At 43.3% G+C, this 18,219-nt stretch overlaps 1 protein-coding gene across 2 annotated transcripts in view; it reads left to right on the forward strand.

The window, feature by feature from the left end:
* The window catches only part of hcn2b (hyperpolarization activated cyclic nucleotide-gated potassium channel 2b), a 119,635-nt gene that overhangs the window by 90,057 nt on the left and 11,359 nt on the right, over window positions 1-18,219 (forward strand). For both annotated transcript variants that reach the window (XM_078423613.1, XM_078423614.1), the window contains 3 exons: window positions 4,265-4,411; window positions 8,216-8,456; window positions 15,878-16,042. In XM_078423613.1, coding sequence (XP_078279739.1) covers window positions 4,265-4,411; window positions 8,216-8,456; window positions 15,878-16,042 — 553 coding nt within the window. The remainder of the gene's footprint in view (window positions 1-4,264; window positions 4,412-8,215; window positions 8,457-15,877; window positions 16,043-18,219) is intronic.

Here is an 18,219-nt window from a genome sequence, read left to right on the forward strand (position 1 = left end):
AGCCATCCACAGTGTACAGATACATGATAGAGGGAATAACGTGAAGTGCTGTCAGAGTATGGACATGAAGGAGTGGAGCTATTGTAATGTGTGATTGCAGATTCACTTCTGTGACCAGCACACAAGTTCTTGAACCAACCTGCACAACGCTCACCACAACTCCACCTCATCACCGAACCTCTAAGGACTTTATTCACAAATTGCTGGAGTAACTCAGCAGGTCAGGCAGCATCTCGGGAGAGAAGGAATGGGTGACGTTTCGGTTCGAGATCCTTCTTCAGACTGATGTCAGGGGGGCGGGACAAAGGAAGGATATAGGTGGAGACAGGAAGATAGAGGGAGATCTGGGAAGGAGGAGAGGACGGTAGGGACAGAGGAACTATCTAAAGTTGGAGAAGTCGATGTTCATTCAACTGGGCTGCAAACTGCCCAGGCGAAATATGAGGTGCTGTTCCTCCAATTTCCGGTGGGCCTCACTATGGCACTGGAGGAGGCCCATGACAGAAAGGTCAGACTGGGAATGGGAAGGGGAGTTGAAGTGCTCGGGCATTGGTTAATGCGGTGTTCAGCGAAGCGATCGCCGAGCCTGCGCTTGGTTTCGCCGATGTAAATAAGTTGACATCTCTAAGGACTTTGCTCTAAACACTTTGAATTTTGCTCTGCCATGGTCTAGTTTACTCAAATGACTGCTAATTTATTGGATAATTATTTTTGTTATGTTTGTTGCATTTAATGTGCCTGTAAAGCCTCATCAAGTACGAGTGTCATTGTTCTTGTCTATATCTGGTGCCTATGACAAATAAACCCAGCTTGAATCTTTTGACTCTTGACTAGAAATGTTACAGTTTATTTAGGTGTCAATTATTCTATGAGGTTATTAAAAGATAGCACTATTGTCCTATGGCAATATCCTGCCATCAAATGAAAACAATAGCAAAGATTAAAATACCAATGTATAATTAGGAAAGCTAAAAGTGATTACAAAAAAATAATTGGCAGACAGGCCTGCCTTGATTGGTCCTGGTCTTTTCTTGCCTCCAGCTCTTCACACAACCTGAGTCTGAAGAAGGGCCCTGACCCAAAACATCACCTGTTCTTTTCTCCAGAGATGTTGCCTGACCCACTGAGTTACTCCAGCACTTTGTGTCCATCTTAGATTTTGTGGTGAATCTGTAAATAAAGGCTGCTGCAGAAGACAAGGAAAGAGATTACTGGGGCTCTGGCTGAGATTTTTAGATCTTCACTGGATGCAAGTGTGGTAGCAGAAGATTGAAGGAAGGCAAACATGGATCCCCTTTTCAGGAAAAGCACGAGGGAAACGACTGGTAACTAGAGGCTAACATCAGCGGTGGTGTAGATACTGGAAAATATTTTGGGAGACTTAATGATCATTTGGAAAGAAAAGAACGAATCAGAGATGGCCAACAAGGAACTGCGGGTGCTGGCTATACATAAAAGGACAAAAAGTACTGGAGTAAATCAGCAGGTCAGGCAGCATCTCTGGAGAGCATGTATAGGCGATGTTTCAGGTGGGAACTATTTTTCAATAGGGCTTTGTCAAGGGCACATCCTGTCTGACCAATTTGATTTAATTCTTTGAAGAAAAAGTGTATCAACGAGGGCAGGACATTAGATGTGATTGAAGTGAACTTTAGTAAGGCCCTTGACACAGTCCCACATGGGAGACTGGTTCCAAAGGTTAGGGTCCACGGGATCCAGGACAAGTCGGTAAACGTGATCCACAATTGTCTTGGCAGTGCGACCCGGAGAGTGATGGTTGAGTACAGTTTTCGTGATTAGATAGGCTCAATCAGTAAGTTTGCAGGGGACATGAAGATTGATGGAGTTATTTATAGCGTGGAAGATAGTCAAGTCAAAACTCATTTTTTAATTCTGTTTTTGCACAAATGTCTTGTTTTTCACAGTCTTTATCTTTTCACTGTCTTGTATAATTCAAATATAACTTACACGCCTGTGAAGTTGCTACAAGTAAAATTTTGATCGTGTCTATACTACACCGTACTTGTGCAAATGACAATAAACTCAACTTGACTTGAATAGAGGGACCTCAGAGAGCAAGTACAGAGATCCTTAAAGGCGGCATCACAGGTAGATTAATAACATGGTTAGGAAGGCATATGTGACACTGATTTTCATTAGTCAGGGTGTCGAATACAGAAATAGGGACATTGTGCTCCAAGTGCAGGGTGGCACGGTGGCGCAGCGGTAGAGTTGCTGCCTTACAGCAAATGCAGCGCCGGAGACTCAGGTTCGATCCTGACTACGGGCGCCGTCTGTACGGAGTTTGTACGTTCTCCCTGTGACCTGCGTGGGTTTTCTCCGAGATCTTCGGTTTCCTCCCACATTCCAAAGACGTACAGGTATGTAGGTTAATTGACTGGGTAAATGTAAAAATTGGCCCTAGTGTGTGTAGGATAGTGTTAATGTGCAGGGATCGCTGGGCGGCGCGGACTCGATGGGCCGAAGGGCCTGTTTCCGCGCTGTATCTCTAAATCTAAAATCTAAACTTACCACAGAAAGCTGTGGAGGCCAAGTCAATGGATATTTTGTGATAAGTGCCTGGAAAACTCTGCTGAAAGAACACGTCTGAAACTAGGTTGCTATTGAGGCAGTGCAGCGTAGGTTCACAAGGTTAATCCCCGGGATGGCGGGACTGTCATATGAGGAAAGATTGGAAAGACTGGGCTTGTATTCACTGGAATTTAGAAGGATGAGAGGGGATATTATAGAAACGTATAAAATTATAAAAGGACTGGACAAGCTTGATGCAGGAAAAATGTTTCCAATGTTGGGGGAGTCCAGAACCAGGGGCCACAGTCTAAGAATAAATGGGAGGCCATTTAAAACTGAGATGGGAAAAAACTTTTCCACCCAGAGAGTTGTGAATTTGTGGAATTCTCTGCCACAGAAGGCAGTGGAGGCCAATTCACTGCCTTCTGTGGCAGAGAATTCCACAAATTCAAAAGAGAGTTAGATAGAGCTCTAGGGGCTAGCGGAATCAAGGGATATGTGGAGAAGGCAGGCACGGGTTACTGATTGTGGAATATCAGCCATGATCACAACGAATGGCGGTGCTGGCTCGAAGAGCCAAATGGCCTCCTCCTACACCTATTTTCTGTTTCTATGTTTCTATGACTGCATTTAAGGTTTTCTAGATGAGCATTTTCTTGAATCATCTAGGCATTGTGATAGGCTTACCTTTAGAAAGAAGATGAGGAGGAATTTATTTTGTCAGAGGGTGGTGAGTCTGTAGAATTCATTGCCACAGAAGGCTGTGGACACCAAGTCAATGGATATTTTTAAGGTGGAGATTGATAGATTCTTGATTAGCATGGGCGTCAGGGGTTATGGGGAGAAGGCAGGAGAATGGGGTTGAAGGACAAAGATAGATCAGCCATGATTGAATGGCGGAGTAGACGATGGGCCAAATGGACTAATTCTGCTTCTAAAACATGGATTTATGAACTTATGAACAGTGCGCAGCAGACCAAGGGTTGGGAGATAGGATTAATACAGAAGGGTGCCTAGCAGTCGGTGTGGGTAAGTTGGACTGAATGGCCCTTTTCCATTCTATACGATTCTATGATGACTCTCTGGTTAATTGTAATTGCTGCATTATAAATTGGATGGCCCCACTGTTTATCAATATTTATTGGAAATATAGTATTTATTGGAAATATAGGAACGGGCTCCAGCAATTTTGGCTCCTGCAATTCAAACATCAGTTTGACTATTCCGTTTTAAATATTAAATGATTTATAACAGAGTTCTATAAAGTGAGATCGAAGCAGAAATCACACAAGTGAACAATGAACTGCAAGGCATTCACCGTATTTTGATCTTTATGTGGCACCTCACAATATGCATCAGAGTTTTATAATTTGCCGTTAATTCTGAATGATGACTTTCTCCAATTTCTCCGAGGAATTATCAAGTGGTGTTGGCCCGTCGCGGACGATGATAGCGTGGTTGTGCAGTCTCGTGTCTTGTGGGGTCGGGCGTGGCTCACGAGTCTGACAACGGCACGGGTTTCCAGTTCTTTTGGGTGCTTTACATACTTATCAAGTACATTGCTTATTATCTACGCATTATGACTGCAAATAATTGTTATTGTCGCTTGTTCGATGCACGCCTGTGCCCAGCAAGAATATTTCTGTTCACTAATTTGACACTCCTAGTTAGCACTGTTTTCTGCTTGACTGAAACTATACTGTATCCAATGACAGTCTTTCTTTCTGTACAGTACAAGCAAGTGGAGCAGTACATGTCCTTTCACAAGTTACCCTCTGACTTCCGGCAGAAGATTCATGACTATTACGAACATCGATACCAGGGGAAAATGTTTGACGAAGATAACATACTGGGGGAGCTAAATGAACCACTCAGAGAAGTAAGTTGAAATTTATAAGCACTGGCATGTCATACGTGTTGATTTTTGTTAATCGTTTAAATGATGGTATATAGTACGTTAGATACGTAATATATTCGGCTGAATATTGCACGAAACCCCAACAAGATCCGGGTCTTGGTTGATATCTGTGACCATGTGGGTTTCATCCAGGGTGCAACGCTTTTCTCCCGCATCCTATATGCCCCAAAATGTGCAGGTTTGTAGGTTAATCGGCCTCTGTAATTGCCCCTAGTGTGCAGGGAGTAGATGCGAAAGTGGAATCACGTAGAACTGGGTAAATGTAAAAATTGTCCCTAGTGGGTGTAGGATAGTGTTAATGTACGGGGATCACTGGGCGGCACGGACTTGATATGATATGATATGAACTAGTGTGAGCGGCTGATTGATGGTCGGAATGGATTCGGTGGGCCGGAGGACCTGTTTCCATGCTGCATCTTTCAATCAATTAATTTAATCTGCAATTAAGTTTGGAGAGAATTTCATCCCTGCCATGTTGCATGAGGCATGCTGACAGTCAGAAGTGCCCTTGTAACAATTTAATGAGAACTCGTGCTGACTTTTGCTGGGGTGCCCTGCCCCCTGTGAACTCCTGCAGTCTGATACTATTTTTACCTGACAGCTGAAAGGGTGAGTCAGGATTGCGGGTAGCACCATCTAACCCTGCCAACCACAATGTGTGGCCAAAGTAGAATTACAATGTGTGGCCAAAGTAGAATTTATTTTATTTAAAATAAGAAAATAAAAGTACAATAAAGGGAGACCGGGGAGAAGGCAGGAGAATGGGGTTAGGAGGGAGAGATACACCAGCCATGATTAAATGATGGAGTAGACTTGATGGCTAAATAGCCTAAATTCTACTCCTATCACTTATGACCTTATGACCTTAAATGAATTGTAATTACTGCAAGGCAGAAAATGGTGGGAATGTGCAAAGATGCGATCAGCATTCTAAAGAGGAAGCACAGCGGCAGAGACCCAGGTTTGATCCTGACTCCAGGCGCTGTCTGTACAGATTTTGTACATTCTCTCTGTGACTGCCTGGGTGTTCCAGTTTCTTCCTGCACTCCAAAGACGTACAGATTTGTCGGTTAATTGGCTTCGGTAAAATTGTAAATTGTCCCTAGTTTGTAGGATAGTGTTGGTGTATAGAGTAATCGCTGATTGGCACGGACTCGGTAGGCCGAAGGGCCTGCTTCCGCGCTGTATCTCTAAAGTCTAAAGTCTAAATATTAACATTGTAGCTTAGGTTCTGCACCCTTCTGAGTGTTTGTTATTTTCCTGTCACTGTCCACCACCATTTTAAATGAAGATTTCAGTAATTGGCTGAACATTGAAATTAAGATGGGCTTGGTTGAAAACATTTTCAAATGGTTTCATATCAAATACTTAGAAAATTAACCTCAATAAATTCCAAGGACCAGTAACTCCGGTTAATCCTATTTGGATGTAATTGTTATGGAGATTAAAATAAATCCATTTTATCTGAACAAAATTATACATCACTCCTGTTACATATAAAGCTATTTAAATTAGGTGCAAACATATACAGACATGTTCACAGATTAAACTCTAAACCATTGAAGTTGGGTGATTAAGTAGTTCTACTCAATAACCAAAGTCTGTAGTCTCTTTTTTGCTCTGGTTTATTTTCACCCACATGTTTAGACCGTAATGTTGTATCCTTATTGTTTTGATGTGGTTATGCTTTATTCTTAATTGTTAACTGTATGTTTGTGTTGTCATTTGTGAGCAGAGCACCAAGGCACATTCCTTGTATATGCACATACTTGGTCAATAAACTTATTCATTCATTCACTCATTCAAGTGATCAGTTGTTGGCTGGTTTGGCCAAATCAATGTTTAAAGGACATGACACAGCTGTATCCTTGCAGTCTTCTTCAGGCAAGTGTCTGATCTTCGCTTGATCAACATGGTGGAGATGGAAAGTGGGGATTTTAACAGTAGTCTGAATCCTAGAATGTTCTGTCGTGAAATCTTGGGAAAGCCCAGCTGATTTTCTTTTCATGAAAATTAGTTCCTGGACATGCAAAACTATAGATTCTCTCCGGCAGAATGTAAAATGGACAGCATACTAAATAGGTATTAGCAATTCTGAACACTTCTGTCTGCCAGCGCTGCCCCGTCCAAGCACCTGATGGATGAATATTTCTCTAAAATTAATTGCAGCTCGGTTTCGTTGAACAACCTCACATTTTGTTAACCCAGTAAAATGGTTAACAAAAATCCAAACATATAAAGTGCTGGTTATAATCTAAGGCCCCTCTCAGTCATGGCTGACCATGGATGATGCATCCTGGTTGTTGGCTGCTTGCTCCAAACCTCGGCTAGAGCAGCTTCGATGTGTGGTCGGATGCAAGCCTGGGCGATGTCATATGAAGGACAGGCTGTTGCCCATGCAGCACGCCCCCCCCCCCCCCCCCCCCCCCCCCCCTCTCCACGTCGTTGATCGATCCAAAGGAACAGCAGAGCCATTCTGGTTATAACATGCACTTAAAATATAATTTAAACATGTAGTTGGCAGTGTACTAACACTTGATTAAAGCAAAAGATAGATGGCAGCTCTAGTCTGCACAATTCTATTTTACAATCTGTTTACAAGCAGAGCTATCTCTAGGACAACTGAAATCTAATCAGAGTGGTTCCCAGGGTGCGTTTGCATCACCTCAGAGATCAATTTTGCTCATTAACTAGAACATGAGATAAAGAATTTAAAAAAATCACAAGTGCTGGAGTAACTCAGCGGGACATGTGGGGGGACATGTGGGGGGAAATAGACAGGTGGGTTGAGACTTTTCCTCAGACTGAATCATGATTTTGTCTTTCCCCATCCCCCCTGTCTCTCCACTTATATCCCTTCCTCTAGCTTCACATTTCACTCCTCCTCTCACATTATCTTACACTCTTTCGTCTCCTTTTTTTAACCTTTAGCCTTTATCCACCCATCTCTCACTAAAAAAAGCATCCTCACCTGCATCCACCTATCACTTTGTGTAGGAATGAACTGCAGATGTTGGTTTACACCAAAGATAGACACATAATGCTGGAGTATCTCAGCGGGACTGGCAGCATGTCTGTAGAGAAGGAATGGGTGACATTTCGGGCCGGGTCTGAAGAAGGGTCTGGACCCGAAATGTCACCCATTCCTTCTCTCTAAAGCTGCCTGTCCTGCTTAGTTACTTCAGCATTGTGTGTCTATCATCCACCTATCACTTGCCAGGCTTTGTTCCACGCCCACCTCTTTTCCAGCTTTCACCTACCTACAACAATCAGTCTGAAGAAAGGTCCCGACCCAAAATGTCACCTATCTGTGTCCTCCGTCCTCCAGAGATGCTGCCTGACCCGCTGATCAGGACTTTGTGTCTTTTTATATGAAAAAGGGCCTCGACCTGAAACATCACCTATTCCTTTTCTCCAGAGATGATGTGCCTGACCCGTTGAGTTACTCCAGCATTTTGTGTCTATCTTCAGTGTAAACCACCATCTGCAGTTCCTTCCGATGCATTTTGTGTTTTTTGTTTGTTTGTCCATTTCCCTCCACAGATGCTACCTGGCTCATTGAGTTTCGCCACTGCTTTGTTCTTTTGCTCAAGATTCCAGCATCTGCAGTCCCCCGTGTCTCCATGAGATAGAGAAGATATTTTGCCAGGGAGGCAGTTCACTGGCGGTTCTGTCAAGCAGGCGGGTCCTTTCATTGTAATTGTCACCATTCTGACGCTGAAAAAGCAGAGAGACTCACTTGCACTTATTTATCTTCCAATGCAGGAAATAGTGAACTTCAACTGCAGGAAGCTGGTGGCTTCCATGCCTCTCTTTGCCAATGCCGATCCGATATTCGTGACCGCAATGCTGACCAAACTGAAGTTCGAAGTGTTCCAGCCTGGAGATTATATCATCCGTGAGGGAACGATAGGGAAAAAGATGTACTTTATCCAACATGGGGTGGTCAGTGTCCACACGAAGGGCAACAAGGAAATGAAACTCTCAGATGGTTCATATTTTGGAGGTCTGTATCTCATTTCAAACCAAGTTCAATGGTCAATGGTTCTTTATTATAACATATAGACAGACGTACAGTGAAATCATTTTTTTTGCATGCGGTTCAGTAAAGTACTGCTGTCCCCAACTAGTACAAAGTTGGCACAATCCCCAACTAGTACAAAGTGCATAGAAGTAGTCCACTGAGACAGCATGCAAGAGTTGCCAGGTTTTGGCGCCATTTTCAAAGTTCAGTCCGCAGCGGCACCCAATCCAGGTGAGGTCTAGGCTCCTGCAGGGCCTCCAGCCGTTGCCTCTGTACGGATCGTCCGGCAAACCATTGCCCCTCTCCTCGTCCGGCAACCTTCAGCATTTGTGCTCCCTTAGCCAATCTTGTTCATTCAGGGTCAAGTGTGTCAATACCACGGTTCACATTCTGGTGCGGCTGTGATTTTGTGGACGGTATTCCGCCTTTGATCAATTATAGACAATAGACAATAGACAATAGGGGTAGGAGGAGGCCATTCGGACCTTCGAGCCAGCACCGCCATTCAATGTGATCATGGCTGATCATTCTCAATCAGTACCCCGTTCCTGCCTTCTCCCCATACCCCCTGACTCCGCTATCCTTAAGAGTTCTATCTAGCTCTCTCTTCAATGCATTCAGAGAATTGGCCTCCACTGCCTTCTGAGGCAGAGAATTCCACAGATTCACAACTCTCTGACTGAAAAAGTTTTTCCTCATCTCAGTTCTAAATGGCCGACCCCTTATTCTTAAACTGTGTCCCCTTGTTCTGGACTCCCCCAACATTGGGAACATGTTTCCTGCCTCTAACGTGTCCAACCCCTTAATAATCTTATACGTTTCGATAAGATCTCCTCTCATCCTTCTAAATTCCAGTGTGTACAAGCCTAGTCGCTCCAGTCTTTCAACATATGATAGTCCCGCCAATTGATATATTATTCAAAAGTTCATCCATATTTGCATGACTTCCACTGTGCCATCTCACCCAAAATGATGCATAACAATAAAGTTTACAATTATGGAGGAGGACATTAGTTGCACAATGTGTAGATCGGAGTATACTGGTCGTTTTACCTGTTCCTTAGTTCTTAACATTGTTTCTCTTGAGATCACACCTTCCCTAACCAACAATGGGCCTACCAGGTACCGCCCTACCTGAGGCCATTTGTAGCCCTAATTGCTCCTGGTCTTTTCTCACCTCTAGCTCTTCACCACCATCTCCTCACTCCCTACTTTCAGTCTGAAGAAGGGTCCCGACCCGAAACATCACTCATCCTTTTTCTCCAGAGATGCTGCTTGACTCGCTGAATTACTCCAACACTTTGGGTCTATCTTTGGAATATACCAGCATCTGCAGTTCTTTCTATATACTGATCTTTTCAGCTCTGCTTAACTTGCAGCTGATGCCTAACCATGTTCCCATAACTTTTTAACATTTGATGGCCTCAGCTACAAAGACATTTTGATTTAGGAGTGGGTAGTGAAGATATCTTTGGTTTATAAGCAAAAAGCAAAGTGCTTGAGGAACTCAAAGGGTGAGGCAGCATTGGGAGAGGGAATAGGATAACTGAATAACTGCCTGCTTCATTTGTTCCATCTGTTCATTACATCGGCGAAACCAAACGCAGGCTCGGCGATCGCTTCGCTCAACACCTTCGCTCAGTCCGCCTTAACCAACCTGATCTCCCGGTGGCTGAGCACTTCAACTCCCCCTCCCATTCCCAGTCTGATCTTTCTGTCATGGGCCTCCTCCAGTGCCACAGTGAGGCCCACCGGAAATTGGAGGAACAACACCTCATATTTCGCCTGGGCAGCTTGCATCCCAGTGGTATGAACATTGACCTCCAACTTTAGATAGTTCCTCTGTCCCTCTCTTCCCCTCCCCCTTCCCAGATCTCCCACTGTCTTCCTGTCTCCACTATATCCTTCCTTTGTCCCGCCCCCCTGACATCAGTCTGAAGAAGGGTCTCGACCCGAAACGTCACCCATTCCTTCTCTCCTGAGATGCTGCCTGACCTGCTGAGTTCCCCCAGCACTTTGTGTTTTGCTCAACATTCCAGCTGTCCTTCAGAATTCATTTTAATCTTGTCCAATTTCATTTTAAGGTTTTTGTTACGCAGCAATGGTCAGTCCCATGTTAATTTGTTGTTCAAGATTCTTTTGCTGCAGTGGCTTTTTAAGCTTTGCCAGATAAACTTCCTCAGTCAGAGAGCCCTTCGTGACTTCAGATGCTTGAAGCTAATTTTGTCCAAAGTGCTCTCAAAATAACAGTGGACTCAATTTTAACAGCCCGCGAGTGTTGACTGTGTTGAAACACCGCTGAAAATAACCTGTAGAGGCGAAACCGATCATAAGGCTGATTAACACGGCATCTCAACAGCCCTGTCTGTATATGATCACCACAGAATGAAAACACATTTTTGAAAACATTTACTAGGAAATGCAAAGGCCTAAAATTGAAAGCCTGACAATTGGCACGAGGATTATGATGCATGACTGAATCAGATTCACTGATAGCAAAGAGGAACATGAATGCTTTATGCTTCTCTTTAATGCAGTGATTTCTGCAGCCAGCCAATACTAACCTCTTTGGTTAGCAGGGACAGAGGGGGGGGGGGGGGGGGGGGCAATATCTTGTGTGGGCATCTCTGGTTCAAACGAACCACGGCCTTTATAAGAGAGAAGGATTGTGGCTGGGGTCACACAGTAAGTACATTTGAGCTGAAAAACAGTGGCAATGACACAGCAAGGTTATGAGTGTGCTTCAGAGTGTTTTAAATGCAGCATTAGAGTCCATGGCAGTGCAGATAGATTGTAGGAAGGGTGCCCTATGACATTTGGACACAGTTTAACATCACAATTTGACTACCTTGCATAATTCCTCGGAGCCTTTACTAAAATGACATCCTGTGCAACTTATCCCAGATCTTTTTTCTCACTCAGAGGGTGTTGGGTATGTGGAACGAGCTACCAGAAGAAGTAATTGAGGCAGGCACAATAACAACATTTAAAAGATATTTGGATAGTGACATGGATGGGAAAGATTTGAGGGCAATGGGCCAAATGCAAGCAATGGGACTAGGTAACCAATGGGCAGTATTGGTCGGTATGGATGAGTTGGGCTGAAGGGCCTGTTTCCAATGCTGTATAACTCTATAGCTGTTTGGGCTGCTGCCTCACAGTTGCGGCAACCAAACTCAACCCTTACCTACTACCTCGATGGAGTTTGCACATTCGCCCCGTGGCAATACAGGTTTTCTTGGGTACTCTGATTTCCTCCCATCCCTAAGGCGTGCTAAATAATAAGTTAACTGGTTAGTGTAAGTTAGCGTAGATGGTAGGCAAATCAGGGTGGAGTTGATGACATGTCAGGAAGAATATGCTACAAGGAAATTAAGAGGAGAATGAGATTGAATGACATCGCTCTGGAGATGGCATACACTTAGGCTGACTATAAAGAAGATTATAAGGGTAATTTGCAATGACTACTTTACCTGTCAATTTGCTCGCCTTTGGGAAGTGGGAGAATTGTGTTCAGTTCTGGACACCATATTACAGGCAAGATGTTGTCAAGTTGGAAAGGGTACAGAGAAGATTGACGAGGATGTTGACAGGACTCGAGAGTCAGACTATAGGGACAGGTTGAGCAGGCTGGGACTCTATTCCTTGGAGCGCAGGAGGATGAGAGGTTGATCTTTGCAGGTGTATAAAATCATGAGAGGAATAGATCGGGTAGGCACACAGAGTCTCTTGCCGTGAGTAGGGGAATCGAGAACCAGAGGACATAGGTTTAAGGTGAAGGGGAAAGATTTAATAGGAATCTGAGGGGTAACTTTTTCACACAAAGTGTGGGTATATGGAATGAGCTGCCAGAGCTGCCAGAAATGATGCAGGGACTGTTGCAATGTTTAAGAAACAATTAGACAGGTACATGGATAGGACAGGTTTAGAGGGATATGGACCAAGCGCAGGCAGGTGGGACTAGTGTAGATGGGACATGTTGGTCAGCGTGAGCAAGTTGTGTTGAAGGACCTGTTTCCATGCTGTATAATGATGGCTATGATATCGGAGCACTTGGGGGAAACCCATACAGTCACAAACTCCACACAGACAGAACTGGAGGTCAGGATTGAACCAGGGACACAGGAGCTGTGAAGCAGCAGCTTTACCAGCTGCACCATTCTGGTTTAACAGTTGTTGGAAGGCAAGGAGCATCTCGGCACCATATGAAGAGTCCTTCTGTTGGCATCAGAACACTTCACTAAACATAGTCATTACTCACTGGGGAATGTTCATACAGAATCCAAAGTACTCAGGCTGTGGTCAAATTATCTAAAAGTGCTTTTGGGAGAATAAGCACTATTCACTTTAATGTGTTTGGTTAAAATGCCATCTGGCAAGTAGTACAGAGTGTGGGGCTACATGTGAGAGAGAGAGTTTGGTGAAGCAGGCTAACCGGGCAGAATAATGCACAGAAATGTAACGACCTGCAACACAGTCATAATTTAATGCATCTTTTGTTGCACTCTTTTTTTAAGCAATGTTTGTGATTTATAGAGAGGATCCATTGGAAATACACTCAGTGATGTTTTAGTTTAGTTTAATTTGTGAGGTTATCCACTTTGGTGGTAAGAATAGGAAGGCAGAGTATTATCTGAATGGTGTCAAGTTAGGAACAGGGGACGTACAACGAGATCTGGGTGTCCTAGTGCATCAGTCACTGAAAGGAAGCATGCAGGTACAGCAGGCAGTGAAGAAAGCCAATGGAATGTTGGCCTTCATAACAAGAGGAGTTGAGTATAGGAGCAAAGAGGTCCTTCTGCAGTTGTACAGGGCCCTAGTGAGGCCGCACCTGGAATACTGTGTGCAGTTTTGGTCTCCAAATTTGAGGAAGGATATTCTTGCTGTTGAGGGCGTGCAGCGTAGGTTTACTAGGTTAATTCCCGGAATGGCGGGACTGTCATATGTTGAAAGACTGGAGTGACTAGGCTTGTATACACTGGAATTTAGAAGGATGAGAGGAGATCTTATTGAAACGTATAAGATTATTAAGGGGTTGGACACGTTAGAGCCAGGAAACATGTTCCCAAAGTTGGGGGAGTCCAGAACAAGGGGCCACAGTTTAAGAATAAGGGGTAGGCCATTTAGAACTGAGATGAGGAAAAACTTTTTCAGTCAGAGAGTTGTGAATCTGTGGAATTCTCTGCCTCAGAAGGCAGTGGAGGCCAATTCTCTGAATGCATTCAAGAGAGAGCTGGATAGAGCTCTTAAGGATAGCGGAGTGAGGGGGTATGGGGAGAAGGCAGGAACGGGGTACTGATTGAGAATGATCAGCCATGATCACATTGAATGGTGGTGCTGGCTCGAAGGGCCGAATGGCCTCCTCCTGCACCTATTGTCTATTGTCTAATTTAAAGATACAGCATGGAAACAGGTCTTTTCACGCTCACTAAGTCCACGCTGTCCACCGATCAACCATTCACACTAGTTCCATGTTATCTCACTTTTGCATCCACTCCCTGAACTCGAAGGGCAATGTGTGCTGATGCCAATTAACCTGCAAACCCACATGAAATTTGGAATGTGGGTGGAAACTAGAGCAGCCAGTGGAAAGCCATGCAGTCTCAGGGATAATGTGCAAACTCCACACAGACAGCCGAGGTTGGGATCAAACAAGCGTCTCCGGTGCTGTGTGGCAGCAACTCTACCAATGCATTACAAACATTGCTGTCCAGTTTCTAAGCAATGATATGTTATTTTTTGTTACTCAGAACATTTTTATAGCCAGTAGCATAATTTGGTACCACTTCCAGGACAGCAGTGATAGCAACTCAGATCGGTTAGATTTTAATATTGTACATGTTTTATTTCTCGTCTACTTCTATGAACTTCTTTGAACATTTGAGTTGAATTGAAATGAAACAACCTGGTTAAAATTTCCTTTTCCATATCTACCACTGCTGAATAAAATAAATAATAATTTTACAAGGTTGTAAGATCTTGCTATAATTAGTGTCTTTTCAGGTCAATGTTTAGTTAATGATTTTGAAAAAAAAATCTGCTTTGAAACAAATATTAGATTCGTGGCTTTTATGGGTTTTGTTACTACTAATTTAGGAGAAAGCAAAAATATAAATACGGAGCCTAAAAAATCATCCTTGGTTAATACTGTAGGTCTGACCACTCCCTATAAGGGTATCAATGCTCTGCCTCCTACACACTATTATAGACAGTTTAGACTTTAGAGGTACAGCAGGAACAGAACCTTCGGCCCACCGAGTCCGCACCAACCAGCAATCACCTCATACACAAGCACACCAGTGTATCTTGCATACTGGGGACAATTCATAATTTTACCAAAGTGAGTTAACCTACAAACCATGTATATCTTTGGAGTGTGGGAGAAAACCGGAGCATCTGGGGAAAACCTGCACTGTTACAAGGAGAATGTACAGTCTCCGTCCAGACTCCACCCATAGCCAGGATCGAACCCAGGTCTCTTGCGCTGTGAGGCCCCACTATGCCGCCCTGATATACAAAATGTTATACAAAGTGAATAAAGTTACATAAAGTTTCTATTGTTTGGGCCTATTATATAAATTGTCCAGTCCACTCACATTTAATGACCAAATCACAAAGTGCAGGAGTAACTCAGTGGGTCAGGCAGCATATATGGAGTGCATACATGGATAGGCAACATTTTGGGTTGTGACCCTTATCCGTTCTGATGTTGGGTCCCAGCCCAAAACGTCCCCTGTCCATTCCCAACACAGATGCCGTCTGACTCGCTGGGATACTCCAACATTTTGTATTTTGCCCAAGATTCCAGCATCTGCAGTTTCTTGTGACCTAACGAGTGTTAGGCTGAATCCATTTTCAATCTGGGCATCCTGCCAATGAGCAAATGCAGAAACAATTCCACTTGAAGTTGTGTTCTCTCATTAGATCAAGGTGGGGGGGGGGGGGCAAAATTTAGATAAACCATACTGATATCGAATTCATATTGAATTCAATGCAGACTGCTGTGGAGGCCAAGTAATTGGGTATTTTTAAAGTGGAGACTGACAGATTATTGATGAGTAAGGCTGTCAAAGGTTATGGGGAGAAGGCAGGACAATGGGGTTGAGAGGAAAAGATAGATCAGCCATGATTGAATGGCGGAGTAGAGTCGATGGGCCGAATGGCCCAATTCTGTTCCTATGACATGAACTTATGACCCTGAGGGGCTGAATGGCCTATTCCTTTTCTATGTATCTCTACCGTCCACCCTCCTCCCCACCCGCAAATCACATTACTAGCATTAATTAAAGGCCACCCTGCAGTTATGAACTGCTGTAATAGGCTCATGGTGGGGAATTAGGCAAAAACTGGGTTTGGTTGCATCCCTAAGCTACAATTGTGCTCAACTCTTTTCTAATTTGCAGAAATCTGTTTGTTGACAAGAGGCAGGCGGACTGCCAGTGTGCGATCTGACACCTATTGCCGTTTGTACTCTCTCTCTGTGGATCATTTTAATGAGGTGTTGGAAGAATACCCAATGATGCGTCGTGCCTTTGAGACCGTTGCCATCGACAGACTGGATAGAATAGGTATGTTATAGTCCCCTTACATCTGTTCAATGTCTTCTTTGTAATCTATTAAACATAATTACCCAGGAAGGTATGGACTTCGATTTTAAATTGTAATTTTGAAAAAAATTATCGCTTGGTCTTGTTGGGCACATATTCCCAAATACACCGTTGAAATTCTTTGTATCCTAGCAACAGATGGCCTTGTTATAGAAAGAAAATATTTACAAGGATTTAATCTTCTTGCATCACATCATGTTTCGATAAATTATTGTACAATAAATTCAAATTTCTATACCATTGGGTTTTATTCTGTATGATGGAGTAACTTATAATTACTTGGCTATCGACTGTTCCCACAGTTATTACAATATAAATTGCTGATGAAATGAAAGTATTATTCATAATATTTATGGCTGCATGAGATAGTATCGGAAATTGAATTGTTATATTCATTGATTAGCCAAAGGGTAAGTTTCCATCTTCTATTCAATTACTGCTTCAATTTTAGATGTCTGAATTTTAATGGTGAAGGATGAATCATTAGCTGGACAAAATTATTATATTGAAGTGGAAGATGATTTCATTTAGTAAACGTTTCGCATGCAATTAAATAAATCAGGGGAGCACGGTGGCACAGCTGGTAGAGCCGCTATCTCACAGTGCCTAAGACCCAGGTTCAATCCTGATCTCGGGTGCTGGCGGCATGGTTTGCATGTTCTCCCTGTGCCTGCATGGCTTTTCTCCGGATGCTCTGGTTTCCTCCCACATCCCAAAGACGAATGGGTTTGTAGGATAGTTGGCCTCTGTAATATCCCCTTGGTGTGTAGGGAGTAGATGAGAAAAAGTGGGATAACGTGGAACTAGCGTGAACGAGTGATCAACGCCCAGTATGGACTTGGAGGGGCAAAGTATCTCAAAACTAAACTATAGTAAGATTTCATACAAAATACCTTTAATACAGGCCTTAAATAAGGTATCTCTATCTTTTTTACTTCAGATGAAATCATACTTTTGTATATTTGGATTAATAAGATGCAGTTGGTTTGGTTTGGATTTAGAATTGCAGGCACAGCCCAGAACTTGAATAAGTTAGAACAAATGACTGCTTTTTCAGTTCCTTCTTTAGGATGAGGTTTCAAATTGACATCCTTTAATAATAATCAGTGCTTTCTCTTGTGGACAAAAGATGCCAGTACGCATGTTTAATAAACATGGTGTCACTTGACTGGAAACAAAATTGTACCATTTGACTTTCATAGGAATCCGAAGGGTTTAATAGGATTTAATAGGAATCCGAAGGGTAACTTTTTAACACAAAGGGTGGCGGGTGGATGGAACAAGCTGCCAGAGGAGGTAGTTGAGGCTGGGACTATCCCGTTGTTTAAGAAACAGTTAGACAGATACATGGATAGGACAGGTTTGGAGGGAAGTGGGACATTGTTGGCCGGTGTGGGCAAGTAGGGCCTGTGTCCACACTGTATCACTCTGTGACTCTATGACTCTATAAACAAAAGTCAATTCTATAAAAGGAACATTTCCTGGATGTCAACACTTTGTGGCAAGGCCAAGGGGCAACCATTCTGAAGCAATGCATGACTTACTCCTACTGAGAGTGATCAATCTCGAGGCACTGCAGTTGAAATCAATGAGTCACGGGTTGTTAATGTCGAAGACGAGTACACCGAAACCCACATGAGGAGACCTCTTGAAGAATCATGAGAAACTCAATATGGAACTCAGCTCAGCAGAGAAAAACGTTGGGTTGCATCAAAGTTTGGTTTAGGAACATGTCTGGCCAAGACCGCAGAGAATTGTGGATGTAGAGGTGCCGTTGTGCCGTAACCATGCGTACCGTCACATAAAAGCCCTGATAATAACCCAAGCCATTATTCAATGATGAGCTGTATTCTTCTACTGTCCTGATCAACTTTCTTCCCTCGTGCGAAAATAGACTAACTGGCAATTATCATTTGTGGTATGGATCAATGGTTCAATTGTGCAATGGTACTTTATTGTCAAATGTATCTGGGTAGAGTGAAATTCCTTTTTTTGCCTACTGTTCAGTAATAATCTTACTATACATTGGCACAATCATACTTAAGCACAAGAGTGTAAGATAGTAGATTACAATGAGGCAATACACAAGAGTCACAGACATAGCACAGAATACAGTACAGCACAAGAACAGGCCTTTT

The sequence above is a fragment of the Rhinoraja longicauda genome, chromosome 28 (genome assembly GCF_053455715.1).
Source record: "Rhinoraja longicauda isolate Sanriku21f chromosome 28, sRhiLon1.1, whole genome shotgun sequence".
Lineage (NCBI taxonomy): Eukaryota > Metazoa > Chordata > Chondrichthyes > Rajiformes > Arhynchobatidae > Rhinoraja > Rhinoraja longicauda.